We start from the raw sequence: 15,057 nt of genomic DNA, 5'->3' as shown, positions 1-15,057 counted from the left end.
TCATTTTCAGTAGGATAAATAACTTGAAACAATTATGACTTAAAGCTAGAAAACATTAACTCTTCTGGGCAGTTAATGTGCGATTTTATTTTTTGGCAAGTTTATTGATGGGCGTTTAGAGACGGACACATGTTTGTTCTGACATTATTAAAAAGGTTTACCCTTCTCTGAAAAATATTTGTTTTGTTTGTCATAATATCGGTGTTTTGAAACCTTGTCAAACCAGCATTGGCCGTGCCAATAGATCTGGCTTTCGAGTGGAAGTGCCTCCTCAGTCAGTGATGGGTTTAGGCATTCAACAAGTCGTCTTACAAGATCTGTCAGTCATCCTAGCATCGTGCATCCATTCTCCGATTGATAATGTCTTGCATCTATTTGCGTTCACGACCACAAGAAACTCGCACACAAACGTAAAATATTTAGGATAAATGAAAGTGGAAAAGAAAACGTTCTGCCTGCTGCATAAGGGATATATATCAATGCAATTAAACATAGCTACAGATAACCGTCTTGCAGTAGTATTGTACATAGTGTTTTCTTGTGTTGACGATCCAGCACGATTTACACTTTTAGACCCCAAGTGTTGGCCATCTTGAAACAGTAAAGCAGTGAGTCTATGAACGTGGCCTGGTCGCAGGATGCAGTGCACTGTAGGTGAAATGAATGGCAAGTAAGCCTGTTGGCACTGTATGGGAAGCTGTACTATGCTGTAAAAATACTGAAAATAGACGAAAAGAATTGGGAGGGAAAAATGGCAAACTAAAGATCTGGAACCTCCCTACCTCGAGACCATAGTTCCCGCCCCTGCGCACATTTACCAATGGGATCTACCCAACTTTTAATAATACTCTCTACGCAATAATACAAAATATTTCACTGCTTAGTTGAACATTTATTTTGACACCATAAATATCCACTTTTTGCACATAGTATTAAATCATGAAACTTAATTTACATGCAGTACATATCATGCTGTAATTTTTTTAACTCAAAAATTCTGACTGTTCTTCTGTTTTCATTTCAAGATGCTCTATGCATTTCGGGTCTCACCGGACCCTTCATCAGGAGCAAGTGCCATCTACAAAAATAATAATGCACAGCAATGAGCTTGATATCGCAACTGGGGTAAACAATGTTACATTTTGGAAAAAAGAAACATGCTTGCTTGTTGTGTGGTGACCTTAATCACAAAAAAGTGTATGTGAACCCAAACCAACACCACCGTGATTGCATTAGAACGCAAAAACAAAATGACCTGCTTACTTGGTAATCTTGAAACGACGCACATGGTACTTAAAATGTTAAAACAACCTTAAATGAAAGAAACCCTGTGTAGCGATGATTCCTATGAAGCCATATCCACTGTGCCTTTTCGACTTACCAAAAGGCTTCAAATATATTCAATCCTGATGTCTCAATATTCGGGTTTGGTAACTTGTTAAACGCAACCGTGTTTCAAATCCCTAAAACAACAAGGCACAGACACAATGTCTGGTTAGACCCTCTGGTGGAAAAGCCGTAAGTATCAATTCCATTCAAACGCATTCCCCTGCTACAGTTCCACAAATCTTACCGATTCCCTTGTGGTTAAAGATCTAAAACTCTGCTCGACCATCCTCCAAATGAATGCGACTCCGCAAAACTCCGCTTTCACAAGACGCTGTGACCAACACTAACAAAGGACTGCTCTTCTTAAATACGACTCCGCAAAACTCCACTACCACGAGACACTGTGACCAACGTGTTCAGCGGTGAACACGGACAAAGGACTACTCTTCTAGAATGTAATACGGCCGCCATTGTTGAGGTGTATAAACAACTCAGCTGCAGAACTAAAGCCTGGGTTACTGTTCGCTGGACAGTATCGTGGGGTGCTTATACTGTACGACGCAGTGCTCTAAGATCAAAACAAAACAACGCTCCGAAAAACCTCGTGATTCAAACAAAAATGAGTAATGTTAAAAAAGTGTGTAAGCATACTGAGACAGATCAGAATAATATAAACAACATACTCTACCTATATACAAATTATATACATGTGTACTTATCAGCAGTTAACCACAATAATGAGCAAAGTTACAGAAAACAAGATAAATCTATCCTTTCATTAAGTCCTTTCGGTTCTTGGGTACCCAACTTTTTTATCCAAAATATTTCTCGCTGCAAGAGGGCTCTGGTACGATCCTCTCCTTCAGGGAGAACTACTTGTTCTAGCACTGAGAATTTTAGTTGAGAAATACTGTCTCTCATTGGTCCAATGTGATGCTAAGTTGCTTTTCATGTTTTTATTTCGTATTGTACTCTTGTGTTTTGAAATGCGCACTTTTAGTTTTCTTTCTGTCTTTCCTACATAAACTTTCCCGCAGGGACTTTTAATGCAGTATATAAGGTTCATAGAGTTGCAATCTGAATTGTGATGTAATTTTATCTCTTTTCCTGCGATTAAGGTCACCACACAACAAGCAAGCATGTTTCTTTTTTCCAAAATGTAACATTATTTACCCCAGTTGCGATATCAAGCTCATTGCTGTGCATTATTATTTTTGTAGATGGCACTTGCTCCTGATGAAGGGTCCTGTGAGACCCGAAATGCATAGAGCATCTTGAAATGAAAACAGAACACTGTCAGAATTTTTGAGTTCAAAAAATTGCAGCATGATATGTACTGCATGTAAATTAAGTTTCATGATTTAATACTATGTGCAAAAAGTGAATATTTATGGTGTCAAAATAAATGTTCAACTAAGCAGTGAAATATTTTGTATTATTGCGTAGAGTATTATTAAAAGTTGGGTAGATCCCATTGGTAAATGTGCGCAGGGGTCGGGACCTATGGTCTCGAGGTAGGGAGGTTCTAGTTTTGGACACGGTCAAGACAAACGTGTCACCCATGCAGCAAGCCAAATAAATTAAAGTTTGAAAATAAAAATCAGTTCAGTACAAACGTATCAGCATTAAGCTTAACAGAAGGTAGTGCATCTCTAAACTCCTCTAAAACTAAAGATCTGGCCCAAGGGTCTTGGCACTGAAGCATACTCATTTATCCGGTGGATGGACACATAAGAAAAATGCAATCACTCATAGGACAATGGAGCCAAAGTCTGTAGTGTCCGATCAATTTCCCTAAGCTGAATGTTTTCATGGATGTAAGTGGAAGCCATTGACTATTGCCATAGATTTTTTTTGTTTTAAAATATTTTATTGTTTTTGTGAAAAAGGTATACAGTCAGATGATGCTGCAACCAGCAATGATGCAGTACATAGTGCATATGACAAGGTAATGAGTACCATATACCATTAGTCAAATTTGATTATCTGATAAAAGTATAGGCATAACAATGCCAATGAGGTGAATTAAGCCTTCTATATGATTGCTACGAAATACAACGTAGAGAAGGGTATTGTGACAATGGTAGCACGAAGTCCACCACGATGTACCGTACCACGAAGTGCAACAAAGTTTGTATCACCTGTTTGCTAAGATATACGGATCAGGAAAAAAGAGGGGTCGGGGAAGGAGGGTGGGTATGAGAGAGGGGTAGTGGTGGGATATCTGCTTCATGCACATAGTACCAAGTCCTCGGGAAGAGACGCAAAAGGATGTTGAACTGCAAGGCCCGAGAGCTTAGTTCCATGTATCGATCCAAGTAGCGCCATACAGGGCTAGAAATTGGAGGTGCATATTACCTTCCCAAATGGAGTGTATGCGCTCCTCGAAGCTATGACACCCAAGCCCACTAGGAGTGGTAGGATCAACGTTGAAAAGATTTCCATTCTTTGAGTATGACTTTAACTGCGATGGTGAAGTCTAGTAGCTCCAGGTCAGTAGTGTTGTGGGGCAGAGTTGATGGTGCGGCCCAGGTGGCCAGCATAACCATAGAGCATGAAAGGGTAATGGGTATAATAGAAATTGATAGATGCTTCTGTATAGGGAACAAGAATGAGTCTAACCATTCGCACTTAAAGAACATGTGTTGGTATGTTCCAGGCTCTAAATTGCAGTTCCAACAAATGTCATTATTTTGTAGTTTTAGTTTGTGTGGGAAAGTGGGAGTCCAGTGTAAGATTAATCAGCAATTTTATAACACAAAGGATTTCCCGATTAAATGCCAAGCATCGGTGTAATGTGTTAAAAGACCACCTCATCAAAATATTTTGACGATTTGGTATAGATAATTGATTCCTGTGAGGAATGAGGATCAGACAGTGGTTTGTAGGATTTTGGATGCTATATGTCCCGAGCGTTGCCAGAGGGAAAGATGCGTGATTAAGACCAAGTGTATGGAAATGGCAGGTTTAGATAATTTAACTTTAATTTCTAAGACTGTATAGCAGTTCATGTTATTGAGATTGTATTTCCTAGATGGGGTTGAAAACGGGAGTGGGTCATGATTAGTGTCATAAAGGTCTCTAATTAGTCTAATACTCTTGGAGGCCCACTCTGATGCGATGCAAGGATCGAGATCAGCAATGAGTTTAGGATTGAACCATAATGACGCCCGTCTGGACTTATGGATGGGTCCGGCAAGTTGTCTGTAGAGGGTTTTCAATGCACTGGCCGTATCGGAGAGAATACTGTTGACAGTGTGAAATGGTAAATTTCGACAGTGTGAAATGGTAAATTTCGACATTGTGATATGAGGATGTGCTAAACGGAGAGCACATTTCGTGTTCAATATATACCCATGGTGAGTGTTTGGAGAATCTGGGAGAAACCAGGCAGCCCCTTGGGCCGCTATTGTTTGTGGTTTCAACTATGTATTGTACCTTGTATACTGTTTATTACAGGATTCTTCTGAGATTTTACTACCTATCTGGCCCTACTGCTTCCTCTCAGTTCCAAACTCCATCGCAAGGTATTTGATACCCATCCCACGTGGCTATGTTTTCTTACATGGCTGTTTGTCATGTATACTTACCTACTGCGATTCTATCGATTTTCCATTTGCCCTCTAACATGTGGTGTATGGATTCGTAATCTCTTACTTTGACTATTGCATTGGATTTATTGCCTTGTGAGTGATTGGATTTTTTGATATTTCCTTCACCTCTTTTTAGTTCATACTTTATTTGTAATCTCACAGATTCTCTTTTTAGGCAAAGATTTTGGCGTGACAAACTATAGGTGGTAGGCTTGCACGGCATTCCGGTTTTCTTGCTAAAATCTCATTGGAAGGTTTGACTGACTTGGCTGCCAGGATCTGGTAATAAAAATATTAAAATATTATCTATAGATTACCCAGTGGCTTTCGCTACTGAGTAGTTAAAGTTAGGATCGTGTATCCATAGGAAGTGACTTTTTGTTGTTGTTTATAACTTTGACGCCGCTTGACAAATCTCCACAAAACTTTACAAAAATGTGCTACTTTTTAACTAGTTTGTGCTAGTTTTGGGGTGATCCATCAAGTCTGGGCAGATAAAAAGGGTGAGTCCCAAAACTTGTCTCTTCATTTTCCCATTGACATTTTAGACACTAAAGCCCAAACCGCTGAATGAATTTACACCAAATTTGTCAGAAACCTGGATATTGGTCAAGAAAGAAGGCTTTTTGGGATTTGGTGTAAATCAATTTAGTAGTTTTGAGCAATTAATGCTCAAAAACATTGTATATCTAGGGAGGTGGTGCCTCCTCAGATCCGACTGATCTCCTGCTGAGATCTAATAGGCTGCCACCCATATCCACCACCAGGAAGTGGTGGCAGCCATCTTAGGATTTGGGACTCTGTCCTGAGTCCTAAAAAACACAAAAAGACATAGGGGCAGGGCAGGGATACCTGCCATACCGCCCCCCCCTGGGGGCAAAACACTTTAAAAAAACGATTTGGCAGGGAATTCGCAGATGTTCTGTGAATCCGTGCACACACAAAAAATCGCCTGCTCCACTCTTCTTTACACACCTGTAACCCCCCTCTTCCAGGGTGGACCAGAAAGAGACAATTTTGTTTTGGGGAGAGGGCGGGCCCTTCCTTACCGACTGAGGACCCCCGGGGACCCCATCCTGTGGGGGCAGAAGTTAAAATAAAGAGGGAGGCACGTGGCTCTCCTCCATGAGCCTAAAAGACCCCGGGGACCTAATCTTCTGGGGATGAGTAATTAAAGGGAGAGTGCACATGGCCCTGCTCCGCCTGCCTTATTAGGCCTTGTGGACTCTATGCCGCAGAGGCGATATTTAAATAAAAGGAGACTGTTCCGCAGTCGCCAGGGCTGTAACAGCACTTAATTTGAAGGGGGGCTTCTCAGCACCCCACCCTAAGCCTTTATAGCCTCTAGGAAGCCCAACCCCCCCAAGCTAGCTCAGTGACTGCGTCCAGAGGAGCCCACCCAGGGACCCAGTTTTCCTGCCGCACTAGTGTGGGTAGGGAAACATGTTTGCTCATGGCTGACGGGAGCATTCAACATTTTTTTTTTATCTCTCCTGAAATTCGAGAGCCGAAGTCTGTACCCAGCTGGCAGATTTAAGCATTCTCCCTCCGTCTTGGAGCTGATGTCTATTCAGGTTATCGGCCCTCATTGCTGTGAGCAAGGAAACCAAACGCATGTTGCTCTCGCACGGAGGGAGCAAGCAAACAATCATTGGAAATGCAATAGGTCTCGCACCATTAGAGTTAGTGCTTTTAGAATTGTTTATGGGTTTTTTTTTGTAAATGTTTAGCATTTTTGTTTCCTGTAGCCAATGCTAAAGTATTACAAATAAAAAAAGCCATAAACATTTCTAAAAGCTCTAACTGAAATGGTCTGAGAACTATTGCACTGTGTGAGGGTGAGGGTGAGGGTGAGTGAGGGTGGGTAAGGGGTCGAGGGTGAGGGTGAGTGAGGGTGAGTGAGGTTGAGGGTGAGTGAGGGTGAGTGAAGGTGAGTGAGGTGTTGAGGGTGAGTGAGGGTGAGGGGTTTTGGGTGAGGGGGGAGTAGTTGAGGCTGAGTGAGGGTGAGGGGGAGTAGTTGAGGCTGAGTGAGGGAGAGTGAGGGAGAGTGAGGGTGAGTGAGGGGTTGAGGGTGAGGGGTTGAGGGTGAGTGAGGGTGAGGGGTTGAGGGTGAGTGAGGATGAGTGAGAGTGAGGGTGAGTGAGGGGTTGAGGGTGAGGGGTTGAGGGTGAGTGAGGGTGAGTGAGGTTGAGGGGGAGGGGTCGAGGGGGAGGGGTTGAGGGTGAGTGAGGGTGAGTGAGGGTGAGGGTGAGTGAGGGTGGGTGAGTGAGGGGGAGGGGTTGGGGTTGAGGGTGAGTGAGGGTGAGTGAGGGTGAGGGTGAGGGTGAGTGAGGGTGAGGGTGAGTGAGGGTGAGTGAGGTTGAGGGTGAGGTGTTGAGGGTGAGGTGTTGAGGGTGAGGTGTTGAGGGTGAGTGAGGGTGAGTGAGGGTGAGTGAGGGTGAGTGAGGGTGAGTGAGGGTGAGGGGTTGAGGGTGAGTGAGGGTGAGGGGTTGAGGGTGAGTGAGGGTGAGGGGTTGAGGGTGAGTGAGGGGGAGGGGTTGAGGGTGAGGGGTTGAGGGTGAGTGAGGGTGAGGGGTTGAGGGTGGGTGAGGGTGAGGGGTTGAGGGTGAGGGGTTGAGGGTGAGGGGTTGAGGGTGAGGGGTTGAGGGTGAGTGAGGGTGAGTGAGGGTGAGGGGTTGAGGGTGAGGGGTTGAGGGTGAGTGAGGGTGAGTGAGGGTGAGGGGTTGAGGGTGAGTGAGTGAGGGTGAGTGAGGGGTTGAGGGTGAGGGGTTGAGGGTGAGGGGTTGAGGGTGAGGGGTTGAGGGTGAGGGGTTGAGGGTGAGGGGTTGAGGGTGAGGGGTTGAGGGTGAGGGGTTGAGGGTGAGGGGTTGAGGGTGAGGGGTTGAGGGTGAGGGGTTGAGGGTGAGTGAGGGTGAGGGTAAGGGTGAGTGAGGGTGATGGATTGAGGGTGAGTGAGGATGAGGGGTTGAGGGTGAGTGAGGATGAGGGGTTGAGGGTGAGTGAGGGGTTGAGGGTGAGTGATGGTCAGGGTGAGGGTGGGTGAGGGGTTGAGGGTGGGTGAGGGTGAGTGATGGTCAGGGTGAGGGTGGGTGAGGGTGAGGGTGAGGGAGGGTGAGGGTGAGGGAGGGTGAGGGTGAGGGAGGGGTTGAGGGTGAGGGGTTGAGGGTGAGGGGTTGAGGGTGAGGGGTTGAGGGTGGGTGAGGGTGAGTGAGGTTGAGGGTGAGGGGTTGAGGGTGAGGGGTTGAGGGTGAGTGAGGGTGAGGGGTTGAGGGTGAGGGGTTGAGGGTGAGTGAGGGTGAGTGAGGGTGAGGGGTTGAGGGTGAGGGGTTGAGGGTGAGGGGTTGAGGGTGAGTGAGGGATTGAGGGTGAGTGAGGGGTTGAGGGTGAGTGAGGGTGAGGGGTTGAGGGTGAGTGAGGGTGAGGGGTTGAGGGTGAGTGAGGGTGAGGGGTTGAGGGTGAGTGAGGGTGAGGGGTTGAGGGTGAGTGAGGGTGAGGGGTTGAGGGTGAGTGAGGGTGAGGGGTTGAGGGTGAGTGAGGGTGAGGGGTTGAGGGTGAGGGGTTGAGGGTGAGGGGTTGAGGGTGAGTGAGGGTGAGGGGTTGAGGGTGAGGGGTTGAGGATGAGGGGTTGAGGGTGAGTGAGGTTGAGGGTGAGTGAGGGTGAGGGGTTGAGGGTGAGGGGTTGAGGGTGAGGGTGGGGGTGAGGGTGAGGGTGAGGGGTTGAGGGTGAGGGGTTGAGGGTGAGGGGTTGAGGGTGAGGGGTTGAGGGTGAGGGTGAGGGGTTGAGGGTGAGTGAGTGAGAGTGAGTGTTGTGAGAGAGGGGTGATGAGTCCTGGTTGTTTTGAGGTACAGCTGATGAGGCCTGGTTGTTGTGAAGTATCTGACTTTCTTGTGAAGACAAGTGCGTCATAAGCTTAAACGAGAGCCTTGCATTCTCTGTTCCCGATCCTTGCACCCATGCATGGCTCGGGTCTCAGGGCAGCTACCAGGAGTTCTAACAGCTCTCATCAGGTTTCTACAGCTAGTTCCCCGGTTTTGTGGGCTGGGCATGAATAGTGGGCAAGAAACAGCTAATTATAGAAGGGCCGCTTTTGAATGAATTAATTAATAAACCTTTACACCGCAGATATTCAAAGGTCAAGCCACTGAGTTGTGATGTTTTGTAAGAGGTGTTAAGCTGACTTGCAGGCGCCGGAGAGAATTCACACGGCAATTTGCCCGCCTCCGTTTCAGTTGCAGCCTGTTTATGAGCTCAGCAGCAAGGTTTTGGTTGGTTAATCACAGGAACCTTCAAGAGGTGTAGAATTAAATGTTAAACCTGAGGTAGGATGGGGCCTTCCCACGGCTGCATTTATCCACAGTCCGGCTTCCAGGAAGAGGTGAGGTGAGTGGCACACGTCTGTCTCGTACCCGGGGATATGCAGCTTTTCCTTGGGTTGGTGAGCCTGCGGGGGCTCTTAGGAGTCAGGCTGCCCTGTTTGCCTCTGGAGAAAGACAAGCCCTAGCTCGTCTGCAGCGAAAGTGGGGGTGCTGGCTTGTCGCCATGACAGACGGTACACTGAAAGGCAGAGTGGAGGGCGGCCTCTGAATTCCAGCATGCCCTGACGTGTCGGCGGGGACAGAAGTGTATGCAGCCCCTCCTCCCCCCACGCTCAAGGCTGGCAGCCTGAAGGAAGAGACAGCTGGAGCGGTGGGTTATGTGAGGAATCTTTCACTCGAGTGTGCCGGGTCAGAGGCCTACCTCTAGGGTCAGTGAGCAGAGCCTTGTGTAATGTGTGCACCTGCAAACAAACCAGGACAGGCACAAGCGCTAATACACACAGCCCTGTACACACGAGTAACGGCTTGAGGAGGTGAGGGAAGGGCTAAAGGCAAAAAAAAAGCGAAAGAGAAAGCAGGGTAACCTGACCCAGGAGGGGGGAGGAGGGAGGAGAAATGCGTCTCGGCCGGAGCAGGGGGCGGAGCAGGGAGAGCGGGCTTAGAAATGTACTTCACACGGCCGGCTGGTCGTGAAACTGAAAGCATGGCCGGCCGGCCGTGAAAGCCTTTGATGCCGCAGGGGGTGGAGCGGCACCAGCTGGGAGAGTAGGCAAGGCAGGCGGCTGGGGGCATGTGCACGCGCTTTTAAGCTCAATGCGCATGCGCATTGAGCTTAAATTTCTCGTGCACTGCAAGGAATCGCCACGATTCCTTGCAAGTTGGATAAAGAGTGGATAAGCCACCATAGTCTCGCTTGCTCGATGCGCATGCGCATCGACAGGCGAGACCTAAAAACGGCTGCTCCCTCCAAGGTGCGGGGGATGAGGGCCGAGGAAAGACAATGCACCATACACAAAGCCTGCTGGGGCTGTGTGGGGAGGCTCCAAGTCTCCCCCGCTACTACCATGTGGTACTGGGTGGGTACCGGGGCACCCAACTATATTTAAGGCAGACCCTAGGGGATGGTCCCCAGGGCCATTATAGGCTCGTGGAGGAGGGCTACACGGCCCTATCTCCTTTATTAGGTCTTAGCGCATGCATTGTCAAGCTATCTGTGGGCTTACAGGTCACACATCTCCTACCATTGGTAAACTTCAGCATCGCTCTCATTTTCTTTAATGCGATCTGTCAAGACATGGGGGCATCATGCTTTCTTCTTGTGCCATGTCCCTTAGCTCATTGACCAAGTACATGTCTCCTTACACTGCTCCCAATTTGTGGAGCTATTTTTTTTCTTTATTTTCAAACACTCCATATAGGGACTTTTCAGGCTGTCTTCCTTGCACACATACACACATACCACTAAAATGCATGTGCGTGTACATAAAGGTATTCAAACACGAACAGCACTTGTTTTTTTTTTTTTCACGCATGATCCACTAGTATTGAAGCGCTTGCTCCGTCAACAGTCTTGCCATAGTGCGAACCCAAGCCAATGGTGTTGAAGCACTTTAAATGCTCACCAGTTACATTACACAATGACACATTATTTTTATGATCGTGCTTCAGATAAGGTGTTTTTTCTCCCCTTGTTGTTGCTTGCCCACCTCCTCCTGCTTACCTGCTTGATCCATCTCACCACTACCTCCCTCTGCTCCGCTGATTTTTTTTTTTTTTTTTTTTTTGTGCTCAATCTCATGGTATTGGAACGCTTGTTCCGTCCATCTTGCCATAGTGCTAACATTAGCTTATGGTATTAGAGCACTTTAAGTGCTCACCAGTTACATTACACAATGGCACACATATTGTCGTACGCAGAGGGAAGGAAGCGCAAGTGATTTGTCCAGAATCACAAATTGTTTATCGGACCCAGAGATTTGAACCTGGTGCACATGTCAGCAGCTCTGGCGGTTACGCCACATTCCCACTTTACTTCAAAGTTCCTCAACTGTTTCTAACTATCACTTCTACATTTGTTCAGTATGACCCCTTGAAAACCGAACAAACATTGGCAAAGCCAATAGATCTAGGCAATGCCCAAGCTATTGGCCTTGTCCATGTGAATGTCTTTTAGCCATGCTGTCTAGCAGCACATCTGCTGTTCAGCATAGCTGAAAGGCACTTAAAGCGCTATGATGCAGCCAGCGCAAGCCACGTCGCTTTTTTGTTAGGAAGGCAGGACAGTAAACTCAACATGGGGGGGGGGGGGTGGTGAAGAGACTGTGTCTGCTCAACATTCTGTAATTCTGGGTTTTCAGTAACTTTTAGTCAGGCTGATCAGCAGATGTGCTGCTAGACAACATGGCAAAACACATTCAGATTGACTTGGCCAATTAATAGCGGCATTGCCAAGGCCTATTGGTTTAGCCAATCCTTCAGTCCTGGGAGAAGAGGGTGCCCAGGGCCTAATAAGGCTTGGACGGGGGGGGGGTCGTCAACCGCCCCTTCCCCTTTTCTATTGTATTAGGCCCAGTCGATTGGGTCCCCATTGGCCAAAGAGGGCTTAGGTGGCAGGTCATACCCCCGCTCCCCTTTCTTTTTTTTTGTCCTCATTCTGCCCATTCTCTTGCTGATGTTTCTTTCGTCCCTCAAGTACAAGGAGGGGAAGATGAGCATTTACACCCAAGATTACTGCTGTTTCCACTTCCATCTCCTTCTCATAGAGACCTGGGGATGGGTCCCCAGGTCCTATTGAGGCGTAGGGAGGTTGCTGCATGTCCTGTCCCTTAATATATGTTTTGGCCGCAGAGGATGGGGTTCCAGAGGCCCGAAGGCCAATCATATGCCACATCTCCTGAGGATAAGTGTGTCGGGAGGTAGCTGTCTTTTGGTGGGCTGGCTGCCTTTGTGTGGGCTGGCCACATGCGAGGCCCTGTAGCACACCCCTCACTGTACACGGCCAAAGCCCTTACCCAGTGGAGTGGTTGACCACAGGGCTTGATTGCAAGCCATGCCCGGTTTCAACTGCCCTGATGCTCATGGCCATAGGGCGTGCTCAGCATGGGGTTGCCTTCCTGACTAGGGGGTTGGCCACAGATGAGGAGGCCTTTGTGTATGGTAACAACATAATATTGCTTAACGTTTACAAAAATAAATAAAAATTCTCTGAAAAAACAAAGGTTAAAGTAATGTTCTAGTTAACTTAAATGTTCACTAACCACATAACATTTTAAAAGAAAAAATCACCAGTTCCTAAGGTTTGTATTACTCATGCCTGCCCTCCCCATAACACTACTAATTATGACCACATATTACATCACTCATGACCTTTTCTATATTATTGATGATTTCACTGCAACATTTCAATGAAATTATCGAGGAGAAAACTGTGCACAAACCTTTCACTTACCAACACCGTTACTATAACCTTTGTTTTTCATATATATATTCTCCTATACATTACAAATATGTAAGTTATTAAAGTTGGCAAAACAGTAAACGACCTAAGGATTTTCTTGATTTACTTTTTCTACCACCATGGTTTGTCACAGATAATGACGAACTTCAACACCCTTGTCTACACCGGTAATCTGAGATTTCATGTAATAAAATAATTGTCTACAGCCTGCTAAACAGAATAACAATCTACTGTTAAGGACCTATTTGCTTCAACTAATATTATCAAAATACGTAAGCCAAGCCTACTTTATCATAACCTTTTATAATAGAGATAAAACGTATGGCTTCGGTGTAACTTTTACCAGTGAGCTAATCAAGCCTGAAGCCTTTATCAATGGCTTGTCATATTCAACCCAGGTCTACTGTATGGAGTGTAAGCTTTCCAACAAGACAACCATCAGGCAAGCAGTCACAAACTTAGAATTGTCCTAATGGGGTCTAAAACGGATTTTCTCAGTGCAAATCTATTATTGCCATAGTTTCAGAGCGTAACCAACACTAAAACCGTTGCCTACAGTAAATGATTAGATTCCATATAACTAAGTATCTCTGCTCATCTTAATAGAAAAATAACAATCCACCCTCAAATGCCTAATGATAACATCCTTTTCACAAATCAAAAGCTGTACTCTGATGATCCTACATCTGGGTACAGCCAACGTTGATTGGATATTACTAATGAAAGATATTTTTGATCACATAACATCTGGTGACCGCTGCATTGTCAAGCCAGACCTAAAAACGAGCAAGTACTACTTAGTATCGTCAAAAGCTACCCTTTGAATGAATATAGTTTTTGAACTCTCATGGGTCAATTCAGAAGCCCTGCGACATTTCTGTGGTTAATTCTATGTAGATTGCTTCCCTTTGACAGGAGATAGGACGCCTTTAGCCTGTCTTGGTACAAACATTTGGCATATTAAGAATTTAAATGCAGGAGAGGACAACATGCCAGCATGGGGCCCATCTGTTTTAGTGCTCTTAACCCACACAGAATACTTCTATTTGATTCCAGCACAAATAATATATTGCTTAATTTATTGAGGCCCCTCTTGTAAATTCTCTCTCCTCTCTTTTTCAGAATGGGCAGCCGATAATGGATGAAGCCATGGTAGAAGAGGAGAACAACGATCAAAATGCAAGTTGCCTGCTATATTTTTGTTTTTCCCCTGTTTGCATGGAATCTTTGTGTATGTGGTACTGTTAATTGGAACTATTTAATGGTAGCGAAAGGAGTTTTTGCCATAATGCTTTAAACAGATGGTATTATCACCATTGAGCCGAATATGGCTATGGCATTTCTTCATCAGTGCAGGAAAGTGACTTAGTCCACATGGATACTACCACTGCAATCTTTAAAATCTACATGAGTAGCTGAAGTGTTACTGTTTAACATTGCATTTTCACACCAGAGCTTCCAAGTTTTCAATTTCCATGGGTGAGTAGCTTGTTCACTCCAGAAATGTTTCTATGTATTCTTTTATGTGTAATCCCTTTGATTTAATTCTAAAATGAGTATTACAAATCCAAGAATGCAGAAGAAAATGTAAACTGGATGCACTGTTAGAAATTGGGTCTCTAGTTGTCAGAAGTTTGCACCATGTCCAATTAGAGACCACAAACCTAGTCAGAGTAAATAAGATACTAACTTTAAAGTAACCTGTACAAGCCCTCTTGTAGCTTGGCACAGAGCAGGCAGGCTAAATTTAAGAAGCAATGTGTAAAGTATTTGTGCAACACACACACAGTAACACCGTGAAAACACCACAAAAAGACTCCACACAGGTTTAGAATATTTGTTAGAGTAAAACATGACCAACATAACAGAAATCCAATAAGTAGATATGGAGATATGAATTTTTTAAAGAATAAACCAAAAATAGTGCTTAGAAATTTGTAGCGGTCAAAAGGTTACTTGAGGTGGCCAGGGACCAGTACATATCCAAAGTTCTGGCCATACGGGATTGAGGTCAGGCCGGTTGCATGACGCAGACTAGTCACAATGGGGAAATACCTCGGCTGGAGCAAGTGTCTACATTGAGAGCCTACTGCATCGTTTAAGCTATGCAAAAGGGGGATGGGTGAACTGCATCATTTTCTATCTCTATTGAATGAAATGCATTGCCCTGTCTTGGAGCCGCGCAGGCTGTGGATCCTCTGTCATTAAGCAGCCCTTGTGTCAAAGGGCGATGCAGCCAAATTTCAAACGCAGTCTGGGCAATGCATGGATGTTTGCAGGAATCAGCTGTAGAACCCACTTCTGAGGCCCAGAGCTGGAGGGGGCACCCCAGAAAAGGGTAGGAGTCACTGATGACACAGT

General features: G+C 45.7%; 1 protein-coding gene across 3 annotated transcripts in view; it reads left to right on the top strand.

Moving 5' to 3' along the window:
• The window catches only part of RPS6KA3 (ribosomal protein S6 kinase A3), a 796,620-nt gene that overhangs the window by 63,559 nt on the left and 718,004 nt on the right, over positions 1 to 15,057 (top strand). For all 3 annotated transcript variants that reach the window (XM_086934351.1, XM_086934352.1, XM_086934353.1), the window contains exon 2: positions 13,819 to 13,875. In XM_086934351.1, the coding sequence (XP_086790477.1) occupies positions 13,819 to 13,875 (57 nt within the window). The remainder of the gene's footprint in view (positions 1 to 13,818; positions 13,876 to 15,057) is intronic.

This window comes from Lissotriton vulgaris, chromosome 8, assembly GCF_964263255.1.
Source record: "Lissotriton vulgaris chromosome 8, aLisVul1.2, whole genome shotgun sequence".
NCBI lineage: Eukaryota > Metazoa > Chordata > Amphibia > Caudata > Salamandridae > Lissotriton > Lissotriton vulgaris.
This window is presented reverse-complemented; position numbering and strand designations above follow the sequence as displayed.